The sequence below is a fragment of the Macaca nemestrina genome, chromosome 17 (genome assembly GCF_043159975.1).
Source record: "Macaca nemestrina isolate mMacNem1 chromosome 17, mMacNem.hap1, whole genome shotgun sequence".
Lineage (NCBI taxonomy): Eukaryota > Metazoa > Chordata > Mammalia > Primates > Cercopithecidae > Macaca > Macaca nemestrina.
Window position 1 is genome coordinate 5,260,873 of NC_092141.1, and position 13,173 is coordinate 5,274,045.

General features: G+C 52.1%; 1 protein-coding gene across 2 annotated transcripts; it reads right to left on the minus strand.

Annotated features, from left to right (window-relative positions):
- Positions 1 to 7,765: 7,765 nt before the first annotated feature.
- On the minus strand, positions 7,766 to 10,883 carry LOC105472540 (solute carrier family 52 member 1). Of its 2 annotated transcripts, XM_011725910.2 has the most exons (5): positions 10,284 to 10,883; positions 9,902 to 10,137; positions 8,904 to 9,783; positions 8,688 to 8,811; positions 7,766 to 8,597 (listed from the first exon to the last, which is right to left on the minus strand). In XM_011725910.2, exons 2-5 carry the CDS (start codon positions 10,029 to 10,031, stop codon positions 8,385 to 8,387), a joined length of 1,347 nt encoding a protein of 448 aa, XP_011724212.2. In that variant the 5' UTR covers positions 10,032 to 10,137; positions 10,284 to 10,883; the 3' UTR covers positions 7,766 to 8,384. The 2 variants fall into 2 exon arrangements, with proteins under 2 accessions (XP_011724212.2, XP_070938312.1); XM_071082211.1 differs by having other exon boundaries at positions 7,766 to 8,811.
- Positions 10,884 to 13,173: the final 2,290 nt, after the last annotated feature.

Here is a 13,173-nt window from a genome sequence, read left to right on the forward strand (position 1 = left end):
GCACCACCCGGATCTGGACATAAGAATGTTTCCATCTTGTCGTCCTGAACTGCAGCCTCCTGTCTCTTCCTTCAGGATGCGCAGCCCGGTCTTTTCCGCCTGCTGCTTTTTTGGTGGGGGAGGGGTGGAGACAGGGTCTTGCTTTGTCGCCCAGGCTGGAGGTGCAGTCTCGGCTCACTGCAGCCTCCGCCTCCCGAGTAGCTGGGATTACAGGCATGTGCCACCACACCCGGCTCATTATTGTATTTTCAGTAGTGACGAGGTTTCACCATGTTGGCCAGGCTGGTGTCGAACTCCTGACCTCAAGTGATCCGCCCACTTCGGCCTCCCAAAGTGCTGGGGATTACAGGTGTGAGCCACCGCACCTGGCCTCCCCTGCTTTCATTTTTGCTTATCCAGTGTCTCCATCTGTGCCAGCCACACCACTGTCTGCTATGGACAAAGCACAGAAGGGGGGATGCGAGGGGAGGTAGAGGGACTGCCAGCCTGTCAGTGCCTAACTGGCTGTTGCGGACAGATACAGAAGGATCTGTGGGGCACAGAGGAGTTTCTGCTTTATTAAGTCACCTCACTTGTTTGAAAGGTCTCCCGAGTAGCTAGTTTCTCCTGATAGCGGATGGGTTGGGCAAGCGCTTTCCTGATAGTTTTCATCCTGGTTGTGTCACCTGCCTTCTGGCGGGGGTACGTCATTGTTCCCAGACTGTTGCCTGCTTGTTTTAATGTTCTGGATCGAGGCAGCGAGCCCTTGACTGTGCCACATTGCCAGGATTTTGCAGGTTAGATTATACTCCAGCACTGCCGTAGGCTTGCCAGACTCGAGTCCCCACATTTTCATCCTGTTCTCAGGAAAACACTTTGACCCACTTGAAGCTCTGAGCTGCTACTGCACAGCTTTCTGAGGCCAGTCTCCAGTTGCAAGCAGCCAAAACCATGGATATGCCAACTGCAGCCAAACCACGGCTCTGGGCGAAGGAAGGATTAGGTTTACTCTTGGTTTCCACAGGGTGTGGTTTCCACACCCTGATGCTCCTACCTTTATTTTGACACCTCTGACGGCCAGGTTTTCACAGACCTGTCGACAGTGACCCAAGACCTGGAATGTAATGGATGGTTTGGCAACAGTGTTTGCTTGAGCAGTTTAAAATCTGGCCAGGGAGACTAAATGTGAGCAAGAAAATGATAGAATACAAAGTTCTCTGGAGGTCAGAGGGAGCTGAGTGTTACAGAGAACACTGTGGGGTTCAAGATGAGAAAAATAGCTTGCTAATTTAAAAGACGGATTATTTTCCCCAAAAGACCTTGCCTTATATAAATGTATATTATCCATAATTTTAAAAATGCACTTATGGCCAGGCACAGAGGCTCACACCTGTAATCCCAGCACTTTGGGAGGCTGAGGCAGGAGGATCAGTTGAGTCCAGGAGTTCGAGACCAGCCTGGGCAACATAGCAAAACCCTGTACCTACAAAAAATACAAAAACTAGCTGGGTGTGGTGGTGTGTGCCTGTAGTTCCAGCTACTAGGGAGGTAGGAGGATCACCTGAGCCCATGGAGATTGAGGCTGCAGTGAGCCATGAAGGCACCACTGCACTCTGGCCTGGGCAAGAATGGGACCCTCTCAAAAAAAAAAAAATCAACATATCCAGCCTTGCAAGTCAATCTTTAATAATGTGCGTGGGCCAGGCACAGTGACTCACGCCCGTAATCCCAGCACTTTGGGATATTAGGGTGGGAGCATCACTTGAGGCCAGGAATTTGAGACCAGCCTGGGCAACATAGTGAGACCCCCCCCATCTTTACAAAAAATAAAAATGAAAAATAATAATGCAGGCAAACTTGTTTAGATTTTATTCAGAGTAGTGCCTATTTATCTTTTTTTTTTTTTTTTTGAGACGGAGTCTTGCTGTGTCACCCAGGCTGGAGTGCAATGGCCAGATCTCCGCTCACTGCAAGCTCCGCCTCCCAGGTTCACGCCATTCTCCTGCCTCAGCCTCCCGAGTAGCTGGGACTACAGGCACCCGCCACCTCGCCCGGCTAGTTTTTTTTTGTATTTTTAATTAGAGACGGGGTTTCACCGTGTTAGCCAGGATGGTCTCGATCTCCTGACCTCGTGATCCGCCCGTCTCGGCCTCCCAAAGTGCTGGGATTACAGGCTTGAGCCACCGCGCCCGGCCTCTTTTTTTTTTTTTTTTTGAGACGGAGTCTCGCTCTGTCGCCCAAGCTGGAGTGCAGTGGTGTGATCTCGGCTGACTGCAAACTCCGCCTGCCAGGTTCACGCCATTCTCCTGCCTCAGCCTCCAAAGTAGCTGGGACTATAGGCGCCAGCCACCACGCCCAACTAATTTTTTGTATTTTTAGGAGCGACGGAGTTTCACCGTGGTCTCGATCTCCTGACCTCGTGATCCACCCGCCTCGGCCACCCAAAGTGCTGGGATTACAGGCGTAAACCACTGCGCCCGGCTGCCTACTTATCTTTTATCTGTGCTACATGTGCCAGCATTCCATACGCATTTCATTTAGTCCTTAAAGTACCCCTGTAAAATAGGTCTTTTGTCTGCATTTTTCAGATGGGAAGACTGATGTTTTGTTTATTTTTATTTATGTATTTTTTGAGACGGAGTCTCACGCCGTCGCCCAGGCTGGAGTGCGATGGCACAATCTTGGTTCACTACAACCTCCGCCTGCCGGGTTCAAGCAATTCTCCTGCCTCAGCTTCTTGAGTAGCTGGGATTACAGGCACCACCACCGTGCCCAGCTAATTTTTTGTATTTTTACTAGAGACGGGGTTTCACTATGTTGGCCAGGCTGGTTTCCAACTCCTGACCTCAGGTGATCCGCCCGCCTCTGGTTCCCAAAATGTTGGGATTTCAAGCATGAGCCACCATGCCCGGCCTATTTATTTTTTTAGAATCAAGATCTTGCTATGTTGCCCAGGCTGAACTCTAACTCCCAGGCTCAAGCAATCCTGCCTCAGCCTCCCAAACCAAGTAGCTGGTACTGCAAGCATCTGCCACCGTGCCTGGCTCCTGAAGACAGATTTGATTAGATTAATGACTTGCCCAAATTCAGACAGTTCTTAAGTGGCAAAGTTAGGATTCCAATCCAGGTCAATGTAACTAAAGCCAAAACCCCATCTCATCCCTCTAGGCCATCCAATATTGGCTGGGTGTGGTGGTTCATGTCTGTAATCCCAGCACTTTGGGAGGTGGAGGCGGAGGTGGGAGGATTGTTTGAGCTCAGGAGTTTGAGACCAGCCTGGGCAACATAGCAAGACAAAAAATATATAAATTAGCTGGGTGTAGTGGCTCACACCTGTAGCTACTTGGGAAGCTGAGGTGGGAGGATGGCTTGAGCCTGGGAGGTCACAGCTGCAGTGAGCTGTGATTGTCACTCCAGCCTGGGTGACAGAGGGAGACCCTGTCTCAAAAATATGTATAAAAAATAAAAAGAATATCAGACATCACCATCACCTCTCCTAGAAACCATGAGGCCTTCTCCTCAAATCAGATCTTCTGCGGTATTTCATGAACTTGGATCTAGTTTCTGTTCTCTCCCAAATTGCCCAGGTTGTCCTGTGAGTGAGAGCAGCTATTTCATGGGCCACCTCTGGAATCATAAGTCACCCAAACAATCTCAGTTTTCTAGCTCACTCAATCTTGACATTTCTACAATGTCATCCTTTGTTTTCTTGGAAATTAATTTGCTTTTCTTCATTGTCTTTCTTTGGAGCTTCTTTCCTCTTGTTGGTCACTATTTTATTTTTAACTTCCCACACCATACCAGCATATGTTGGTTATTCTTTTAGACATTTTGTTGTTGTTGTTGTCACTTGGAACTTTTGTATCTTGAATAAATTTGGGGATCGAATACATTTTTTCTCCACCAGTCTTATTTATACCTTTCTATATTAAGAGCTTCAAATTTGATTTGGTTTGAAATTGTTCTCCCCCAAACCTTTTTTTAAATTTGAGATGGAGTCGTGCTCTTGTCACCCAGGCTGGAGTGCACTGGCACGATGTCCGCTTGCTGCAACCTCCACCTCCCAGGTTCAAGCGATTCTCCTGCCTCAGCCTCCTGAGTAGCTGGAATTACAGGTGCGTGCTACCACACCCGACTAATACTTGTATTTTTAGTAGAGATGGGGTTTTGGCATGTTAGCCAGGCTGGTCTCGAACTCCTGACCTCAAGTGATCTACCCACCTCAGCCTCCCAAAGTATTGGGATTATAGCCGTGAGCCACCACACCTGTTTTTTTTTTTTTTTTTAACTTTTATTTATTTATTTTTGAGAAAGAATCTCACTCTGTCACCCAGGCTGGAGTGCAGTGGTGCCATCACAGCTCATTGCAGCCTCAACCTCCCAGGCTCAAGTGATCCTCCCACCTCAGCTTCTCGAATAGGTGGGACTGCAGGCGCATGCCACCATGCCCAGCTAATTTTTTGTAATTTTCATAGAGACAGGGTTTTGTCATGTTGCCCAGGGTGATCTGGAACTTTGGAGCTCAAGCAATCCATCCATGTCTGCATCCCCAAATGCTGGGATTATAGGCGTGAGCCAGTAACCTTTTCCCTTTTATTTTATTAATTTATTTTTATTTTATTTTTGAGACAGAGCCTTGCTGTCACCAGGCTGGAGTGCAGTGGCACAATCTTGGCTCACTGCAACCTCTGCCTCAGCCTCCCGAGTAGCTGGGATTACAGGCGCGCACCACCACGCCCAGCTAATTTTTGTATTTTCAGTAGAGGTGGGGTTTTACCACATTGGCCAGGATGGTCTTGATCTCTTAACCTCGTGATCCGCCCGCCTCGGCCTCCCAAAATGCTAGGATTACAGGCATGAACCACTGCACCTGGCCCTAAAAGTAGCCTTCTTTTCCCTTTTAAAGAGTTTGTGTCCACAGCTACTGGATGCCGTTTTGTTTCAGATGGACCGTGAATAGGTTTCACTTGTCACTCCCAAAGGTTGCCACTCCTGATGAGTCACAAACAACGCTTGCACTATCATCTTATTCCTTCAAACAGAGTCTATGGGCTCCTGGTTGTCACTGAGGTTCTGCTTCCTGTACCAGTAGGGTTTTAAACACTACTCAAGGCAGTCTGGCTTTAAATATCCTACTTAGGCCAGGTGTGGTGGCTCAAGCCTGTAATCCCAGCACTTTGGGAGGCGGATCACAAGGTCAGGAGATCGAGACCATCCTGGCTAACACGGTGAAACCCCGTCTCTACTAAAAAAAAATACAAAAAAACTAGCCAGGAGAGGTGGTGGGCACCTGTAGTCCCAGCTACTCGGGAGGCTGAGGCAGGAGAATGGCATAAACCCGGGAGGCGGAGCTTGCAGTGAGCTGAGATCTGGCCACTGCACTCCAGCCTGGGCGACAGAGTGAGACTATGTCTCAAAAAAAAAAAAAAAAAAAAAAAAAAAATTCCTACTTAATCTAATCTGGCTCACAGGCTCTCCTCTGGTACTCTGCTGCCTCATAAACATCTCTGGCTACTCAGTTAAGGTTGGCTTAGTGTCCATCTCTCCAGTTCAAAGGCCAGCAGCCTCTGCCTTGTACAGGATTGTTCTCACTCCCGCTACACACTTCTGTCTCTACTGAAAGGCAGGAGGAGACTGTGGCATCATCGGGATAGTATGTTTCATCTAAAGGCCTGGTCACCAGATGTGAGTTGTAGAAACTACTTCTCTCATCCCTCAACAATTTCACGGTTGTAGGAGCTGACATTAACCTGCCATGCCCCCAACAGCCAGGCGCAGTGACTCATGCCTGTAATCCCAGAACTTTGAGAGGCTGAGGCAGGTGGATCGCCTGAGGTCAGGAGTTCGAGACCAGCCTGGCCAATATGGAGAAACCCCCGTCTCTACTAAAAATACAAAAATTAGTCAGGCGTAGTGGCTCTCACCCTAATGCCAGCTACTCAGGAGGCTGAGGCAGAAGAATAGCTTGAAGCTGGGAGGCGGAGGTTGCAGTGAGCTGAGATCCCGCCACTGCACTCCAGCCTGGGCGACAGAGCGAGACTCAGACAAAAAAAAAAAAAAAAAGGCCGGGTGCAGTGACTCATGCTTGTAATCCTAGCACTTTGGGAAGCCGAGGCAGGTGGATCACTTGAGGTCAGGAGTTCAAGACCAGCCTGGCCAACATGGTGAAACTGCGTCTCTACTAAAAATACAAAAATTAGACGGGCATGGTGGCAGGGTGCCTGTAATCCTGGCTACTCGGGAGGTTAAGGCAGGAGAATCGCTTGAACCCAGGAGGCGGAGGTTGCAGTGAGCCAAGACTGCAACATTGCACTCCAGCCTGGGCGACAGAGCGAGAGTCCGTCTCAAGCAAACAAACAAAATTAAAAACGAGGTCAAGTTTCAAAAGATGTCACCCCCAACCCCGCAAATCTTCTCCTCAAGCCCTGTTGTTCCACTCTTGTCCGCCAGGAGGAGAAAAGGTTCCCTCGAAGGACGTCTTTGCTTGCGCGTTCATGGAGCCTTGAGAACGAGTGGCCGAGCGGACCCCCGCGGCGTGCGCGCCCGTGAGTCTCCCGGGGGCGAGGCGGGAGGGCGCACGCGCAGCAGACTGGCTGGGCGTGACGCGGCGCCGGGCTTGGGCTTCTGTGTTCCGCGTGGCTGGAGCTGGGGCTGGAGGAAGGTCCGGAGGTGGGTGCGAACTCTGCGAGGATTTCCTCTTCCCCCAGGACTAGCTGTCATCTTCGTTTTTCAGAAGGGAGGACCTGACTGCTTTCAGAATTAGCATTTCTTCCCCTTCGTGGATGCTCTTGAGTTCCAAAGAAAAGGAAGAGAAGCCGTCATTGAGCAGCTTCTTCTGCCTTAGGGACTTTGGTAGGGGGTAGATCGACCTTAGGGGAAACGATACCCTCTTCTTAGAGGAGGTTTGGATCAGGTTTGCTTTATTTGAAATTTAACAAATACAGAAAAGCAGAAGGAAGAAAATTGAAGTAATCCATGTTTCCACCGGGCGCTGTGGCTCACCCCTGTAATCCCAGGGCTTTGGGAGGCCCAGGCGGGCGAATCACGAGGTCAGGAGTTCGAGACCAGCCTGACCAACATGGTGAAAACCCATCTCTACTAAAATTACAAAATTAGCCGGTCGTGGTGGCACACGCCTGTAATCTCGGCTACTCAGGAGGCTGAGGCAGGAGAATCGCTTGAACCTGGGAAGCGGAGCTTGCAGTGAGCCGAGATCACACTACTGCACTCTAGCCTGGGCGACAGAGTGACACTCCGTCAAAAAAAAAAAAAAAAAAAAAAAAAGGCAGGGCGAGGTGGCTCATGCCTGTAATCTCAGCACTTTGGCAGGCCAAGGCAGGTGGATCACCTGAAGTCAGGAGTTCAAGACCAACCTGGCCAACATGGTGAAACGCCGTCTCTACTAAAAATACAAAAATTAGCTGGGTGTTGTGTCACTCACCTGTAATCCCAGCTACTCAGGAGGCTGAGGCAGGAGAATCACTTGAACCCGGGAGGGTAAAGGTTGCAGTGAGCTGATATCGTACCACTGCACTCCAGCCTGAGCAACAGAGCGAGACTCTATTGTCTTTAAGGGCCAATCCCATAGTATATTACAGAGACTCACCTGACTAAGAAAGGTTTTTGACAAAGAAAACCCACAGAAGAAGAGATAAGCTGTGGATATGATAAGAAAGACACTACAATCTATTTAAATCTAATTGCACATTAGATAATATATATATGAAAAATTATTTAAGCCAGTTTCCTGATTTCATTATATATTCATTATATATTTCTTATAAGGTTTTCATTTTTTTTTTTTTTTTTTTGAGACGGAGTCTTGCTCTGTCGCCCAGGCTGGAGTGCAGTGGCCGGATCTCAGCTCACTGCAAGCTCCGCCTCCCGGGTTTACGCCATTCTCCTGCCTCAGCCTCCCGAGTAGCTGGGACTAAGGCGCGCGCCACCTTGCCTGGCTAGTTTTTTGTATTTTTTAGTAGAGACAGGGTTTCACCATATTAGCCAGGATGGTCTCGATCTCCTGACCTTGTGATCCGCCCGTCTCGGCCTCCCAAAGTGCTGGGATTACAGGCTTGAGCCACCGCGCCCGGCCAAGGTTTTCATTAGGTTTTGTTGTTGTTGTTGTTGTTGTTGTTGTTGTTTTTGTAAGAATACTTTATTGCCCAAATCCCACAAAGGTCTCAGGCCCTGGGGCCAAGCCCACAGCGCCAACCTGTCCCCTGGCTCCGAGCCTGGTCTTTGGTGCCCACCCTGGCCTGATGGGCCAAGGTCTTCTTTGGAGTGTGCAGGTGTCCATGAGTGTTCCTGTGTTGGGGGAAGCCTGCCTCGGCTACAAGTAATCAGGCACTGTGGCAGCCGCAAGATGAAGGCAGGTGGTGTAGAGTTGGGTCCCCACCTGCCCAGGCTCAGGGGCCACAGGGGTCTACACAGTCCTTTCTGCTTTGAAACACGTGGTAGATGCTGGTGGGAGGGAACATGGTGCCGGCACCAAGCAGGGAGCCCACCTGGATGGCCACACCAGCCGCCAGCAATGCCGGCCGACCCCCACCATGCAGCAGGGAGCTTGCAGCCACCTTCACGTATGAGAACACACAAAGACACAGCACCCACGACAGTACCTGCAAGGGGGGACACAGCAGCAGGCTGAGTGTGAACGCCTTTGCCCCAGGGAACACCCTCCTCCCCACTTCATGTCCCCACTTGCTCACCACAAGGACCACCCCTGCAGTGGTGCCCACCAGGGGTGGGCAGGGGCTCAGGATTGCCAGTACCATCAGGTAGGCCCCAAAGAGCATGCCCAGCAGAGAAAGACCAACCAGCCCTGCCAGGGACCTGTTGGGGATGAGCAGACTCAGGGCTGATTGTTCTGGGACCTGGGCCCCAACTGTAAGTTCCACCCACCAAGCTTGGGGCCCCTTTTGCACCTGCACAGCACGCCCATGGCCAGGAAGCAGGCAAGGGGGTTGGCGGCACTGCCCAGCACCACAGCCAGGTGGTAGGCCAGGCGCCCATAGGGCAAACAGGAAAAGCTCTGCACGGCAGGCAGCACGCCATTGGTCAGGGCACTGGTGATGGCCAGCAGGCCCAGCAGGAAGGCACCATGGGCTGAGAACAGCTGATGGGCCTCAGGGTCTGGGCCAGGGATGGTGCCTGCTGCCTGGCTTGGTGGCTCCTGCAATGGCAAAGCCTCTTCTTCCTCCTTCTCTTCCTCCTCTGCTCCTGGGGATCCCAATGGAAGTTCAGGCCCTGCGCCCCCTGTGGTTACAGATGGTAGTGATGGCAACAGCAACAGGAGACCCTGGAAGGCCGCAGCCGAAGTGACCAGAAGGGCAGTCAGTGCCCAGAAGAAGGTGCTGGCAGGAAAACGCTCAGGGAAGTTGAGGGGAGGCCCAGAGGTGCCATTGGTGGGTGCTGGCGAGCACTCGAGGCGGCCTACACCCTGCACTAGGGCCAGCACACAGGGGAGCAGGGCACTGAGACCCTGACCCAGGAAGAAAGACCGTAAGAAAGGAGGTGGCAGGTGGCTCAGGAAGGGCAGGAAAGTGACATTAGAGGTACAGCAGGCCAGTGCCAACACTAAGGCCAGTGTTAGGAAGGCCACGGAGTGGAGTTGCCCTGCCACTGGGGCCACGTGGTGCCACAGAGGGGCCAGCAGGGCTGTGCCCACTACACTCAGCACCTGTACCACCTGGATGGGGACCCGCTCGCCCTTGCCCGGGGCCAGCCGCCTCCACAGAGTCACCACCAGCAGACCCAGGTTTCCCAGTGCCACAACCACAGAGAGGTATGAGGGGAGGCTCCAACCTGCAGGGAAGGAATGACGCCACATCAGGAGCATAACGGTTAAAGGACAAACAGCTGCCACAGGCCACCTTTCTGGGCACACCTGCCCCACGCTTCCCTGTACCTCCCTCCCACTCACCCTCTGGAAGGTCTTTTACCACCACAGGCAGCTCCACCCAGATGCCGTTGACAGCAGCCCAGGAGCCCATGCCGAAAAGGGCCACCAGCAGGTGGGTCAGCACCAGATGGCCCAGCGTGGGTGCTGCCATTCAGCCCAAAGCTGGACCCTCCAGGACAGTGCAAAGGTCACAGGCAGGTCCTTCCCACGTAGGTCCAAAGATGCTTCGGCTCTTCTGGAAACTGAAGACCTTCTAGCTGGAAGGAAACCGACAAGCTGGCAGGTAATAGGCAGGTGGAACAGAACCGGAGTCAGAAGACAAGTCGGGCAGACTGCTAAGACCAGAGCAACTGGAGGGAGCAGTGGCCAGGCGCCGCGGGGAAGAGGGGGGGCCAGGACTTACCAGGGGGCACTGGCTGCGCGTGTGGGGGCGGCACCCCAGCAGTGCCGGCAGGGAGAGAGGCAGGAAGCTGGCCCAAGGTGCAGCTGCCCCGGAGGAGCAAAGAGGGAGCTGATTTTCCTACCCACAGAGGACCGGAGGTCCCAGTTGTCAAAACAGCTCGGCACTGGCGGGGTGCGGTGGCTCACGCCTGTAATCGCAGCACTTTGGGAAGCTGAGGCAGGCTGATCGCCTGAGGTCAGGAGTTTGAGACCAGCCTGGCAAACATGGTGAAACCCGGTCTCCACTAAAAATACAATAATCAGCTGGGCGTGGTGGCATGCACCTGCAATCCCAGCTACTCAGGAGGCTGAGGCAGGAGATTCACTTGAACCCGGAAGGCGGAGCTTTCAGTGAGCCAAGATGGCGCCACTGCATTCCAGCCTGGGCGACAGAACGAGACTCGGTCTCAAAAACAAAAAACAAAACAACACAAAACAACAGCTCCGCACCAACACCCTCACCTTCAAATGGACCCCGGGACAAGGGGACCTCTCAGGTGCCACGCGCAACCCTAGCGCTTTTGCGACACTCAGGACTTGCCGAGGCAGGTCGGGTTGGAGAGGGGAGTGGCCGGGACGGGCTCTGCCGGAGGGGCGTTCCGTTCTGCCCTCCCGCCTGCGTTAGGGGGCGTCCCGGGAGCCGCCAGGTGCGCAGGGGTCCCCGCGCCTCCGGATGCAGCAGTCCCCGGAACCAGCAGCTGGCGGTCCCCCTGAGAGGGAGCCCCCTCCGCCGGGGAGGCGGCCCAGCCCAGAGCCTGCACAGCTCGGATTTTGTTGTTTGTTATTTTAATTAATTAATTAATTTTGAGACAGGGTCTCGCTCTGTCACCCAGGCTGGGGCGCAGCGGTGGCGATCGCGGCTCACTACAGCCTCAACCTCGGAGGCTCAAGCGATCCTCCCACTTCAGCCTAACCCAGTCCCCCCACAAGTAAAGACTAGGTCTTGCTATGTTGCACAGGCTGGTCCCAAACTCCTGGGCTCAAGCAATCCTCCCACCTCGGCCTCCCAAAGTGTTGGGTTTATAGGCATGAACCACCATTCCTAGCCCAAATTTGTTCTTGCATGGGGTGAGAGGACTTAATGCAAATGACAGGATCTGTCATTGTGGTTTCAACACTACGTGCCTCAAACCTTACGCTTCACCCTGAATTTTCAGAAAAGAGCAAGGGATGGCCATGGGGTGGGGGGCGCAGAGAATAACCAAGGGGACCGAAGGTCTAACTCACCAAGGTGCAGAATCCTCACCTGGAAGATCCCTGTGCTCCTTGGTAGATAGACTACCTGGTACTCTACTGTGTCTACGAAGCCCTGAGGCTGTTACTTGCCAGCTCAGTTCACCATAACCTTAGAGCACCGAATAGCACTTTTTTTTTTTTTTTAGACAGAGTCTCACTCTGTGGCCCAGGCTGGAGTGCAGTGGTGCTATCTCAGCTCACCGCAACCTCCACCTCCCGGGCTTAAGCGATTCTCCTGCCTTAGCCTCCAGAGTAGCTGTGATTATAGGCGCCTGCCACCTTCCTAGGCTAATTTTTGTATTTTATTTTATTTTATTTTAAGATATTATTATTATTATTATTGAGATGGAGTCCCACTCTGTTGCCCAGGCAACCTGGGATTACAGGTGTGCATCACCACACCCAGCTAATTTTTGTATTTTTAGTAGAGACAGCATTTCACCTTCTTGGTCAGGCTGGTCTTGAACTCCTGACCTCAGGTGATCCACCCACCTCAGCCTCCCAAAATGCTGGGATTACAGGCATGAGCCACCGCGCCTGGGCCTTCCTTTTCCAAATCTTGACAACCTGTGAAAGAATAGCTCTTCTTAGAGAGGGGCTGAGTTTGAGGGGAGAGGCATAGGCTGTCCTCCTTCAGCAGGCAAGAAGAGAATGAGCCCTCATGCTCACTCATAACAGTCAGTGCACATGGGCAGGAGGGGCAGTGGTAAGGGTTTTCCAAGTCTCCAACCTCCAATTTTGTTGTTTTTGTTGTTGTTATTTATTTATTTATTTATTTTTATTTATTTATTTTTTTGGAGACGGAGTCTCGCTCTGTCGCCCAGGCTGGAGTGCAGTGGCCAGATCTCAGCTCACTGCAAGCTCCGCCTCCCGGATTTACGCCATTCTCCTGCCTCAGCCTCCCCAGTAGCTGGGACTACAGGCGCCCGCCACCTCGCCCGGCTAGTTTTTTGTATTTTTTAGTAGAGACGGGGTTTCACCATGTTAGCCAGGATGGTCTCGATCTCCCGACCTCGTGATCCGCCCGTCTCGGCCTCCCAAAGTGCTGGGATTACAGGCTTGAGCCACCGCGCCCGGCCTGTTATTTTTGAGACAGGGTCTCACTTTGTCACCCAGGCTGGAGTCCATTGGCAAGATCATAGCTTGCTGTAGCCTTGAACTCCTGAATTCCAAGTGGTCTTCCAGCTTTGACCTCCCAAGTAGCTGGGACCATAGGTGTGTGCCAGCCACCATGCCTGGCTAATTTTTTACTTTTATTTTTATTTATTTATTTATTTTTGAGATGGAGACTCGCCTTGTTGTCCAGGCTGGAGTATAGTGGTGCACTCTCGGCTCACTACAACCTCCGCCTCCCGGGTTCAAGTGATTCTCCCATCTCAGCCTCCCAAGTAGCTGGGACTACAGGTGCACACCACCATGCCCAGCTAATTTTGTTTTGTTTTGTTTTGTTTTTCTGAGTCGGAGTTTCACTCTTGTTGCCCAGGCTGGAGTGCAATGGTGCGATCTCAGCTCACTGCAACCTCCGCCTCCTGGGTTCAAGCGATTCTCCTGCCTCAGGCTCCCTAGTAGATGGGACTACAGGTGCCCATCACCATGCCCAGCTAATTTTTTGTATT

Excerpts from the sequence above, each read along its gene's own strand:
- LOC105472540 (XM_071082211.1), bottom strand. The coding sequence starts at position 10,031 with ATGGCAGCACCCACGCTGGGCCATCTGGTGCTGACCCACCTGCTGGTG. Across the intron at positions 9,784-9,901 it reads GGTAAAAGACCTTCCAGAGG|GTTGGAGCCTCCCCTCATAC; the intron begins GTGAGTGGGAGG and ends CCTTCCCTGCAG. Across the intron at positions 8,812-8,903 it reads GCCATGGGCGTGCTGTGCAG|GTCCCTGGCAGGGCTGGTTG; the intron begins GTGCAAAAGGGG and ends CATCCCCAACAG.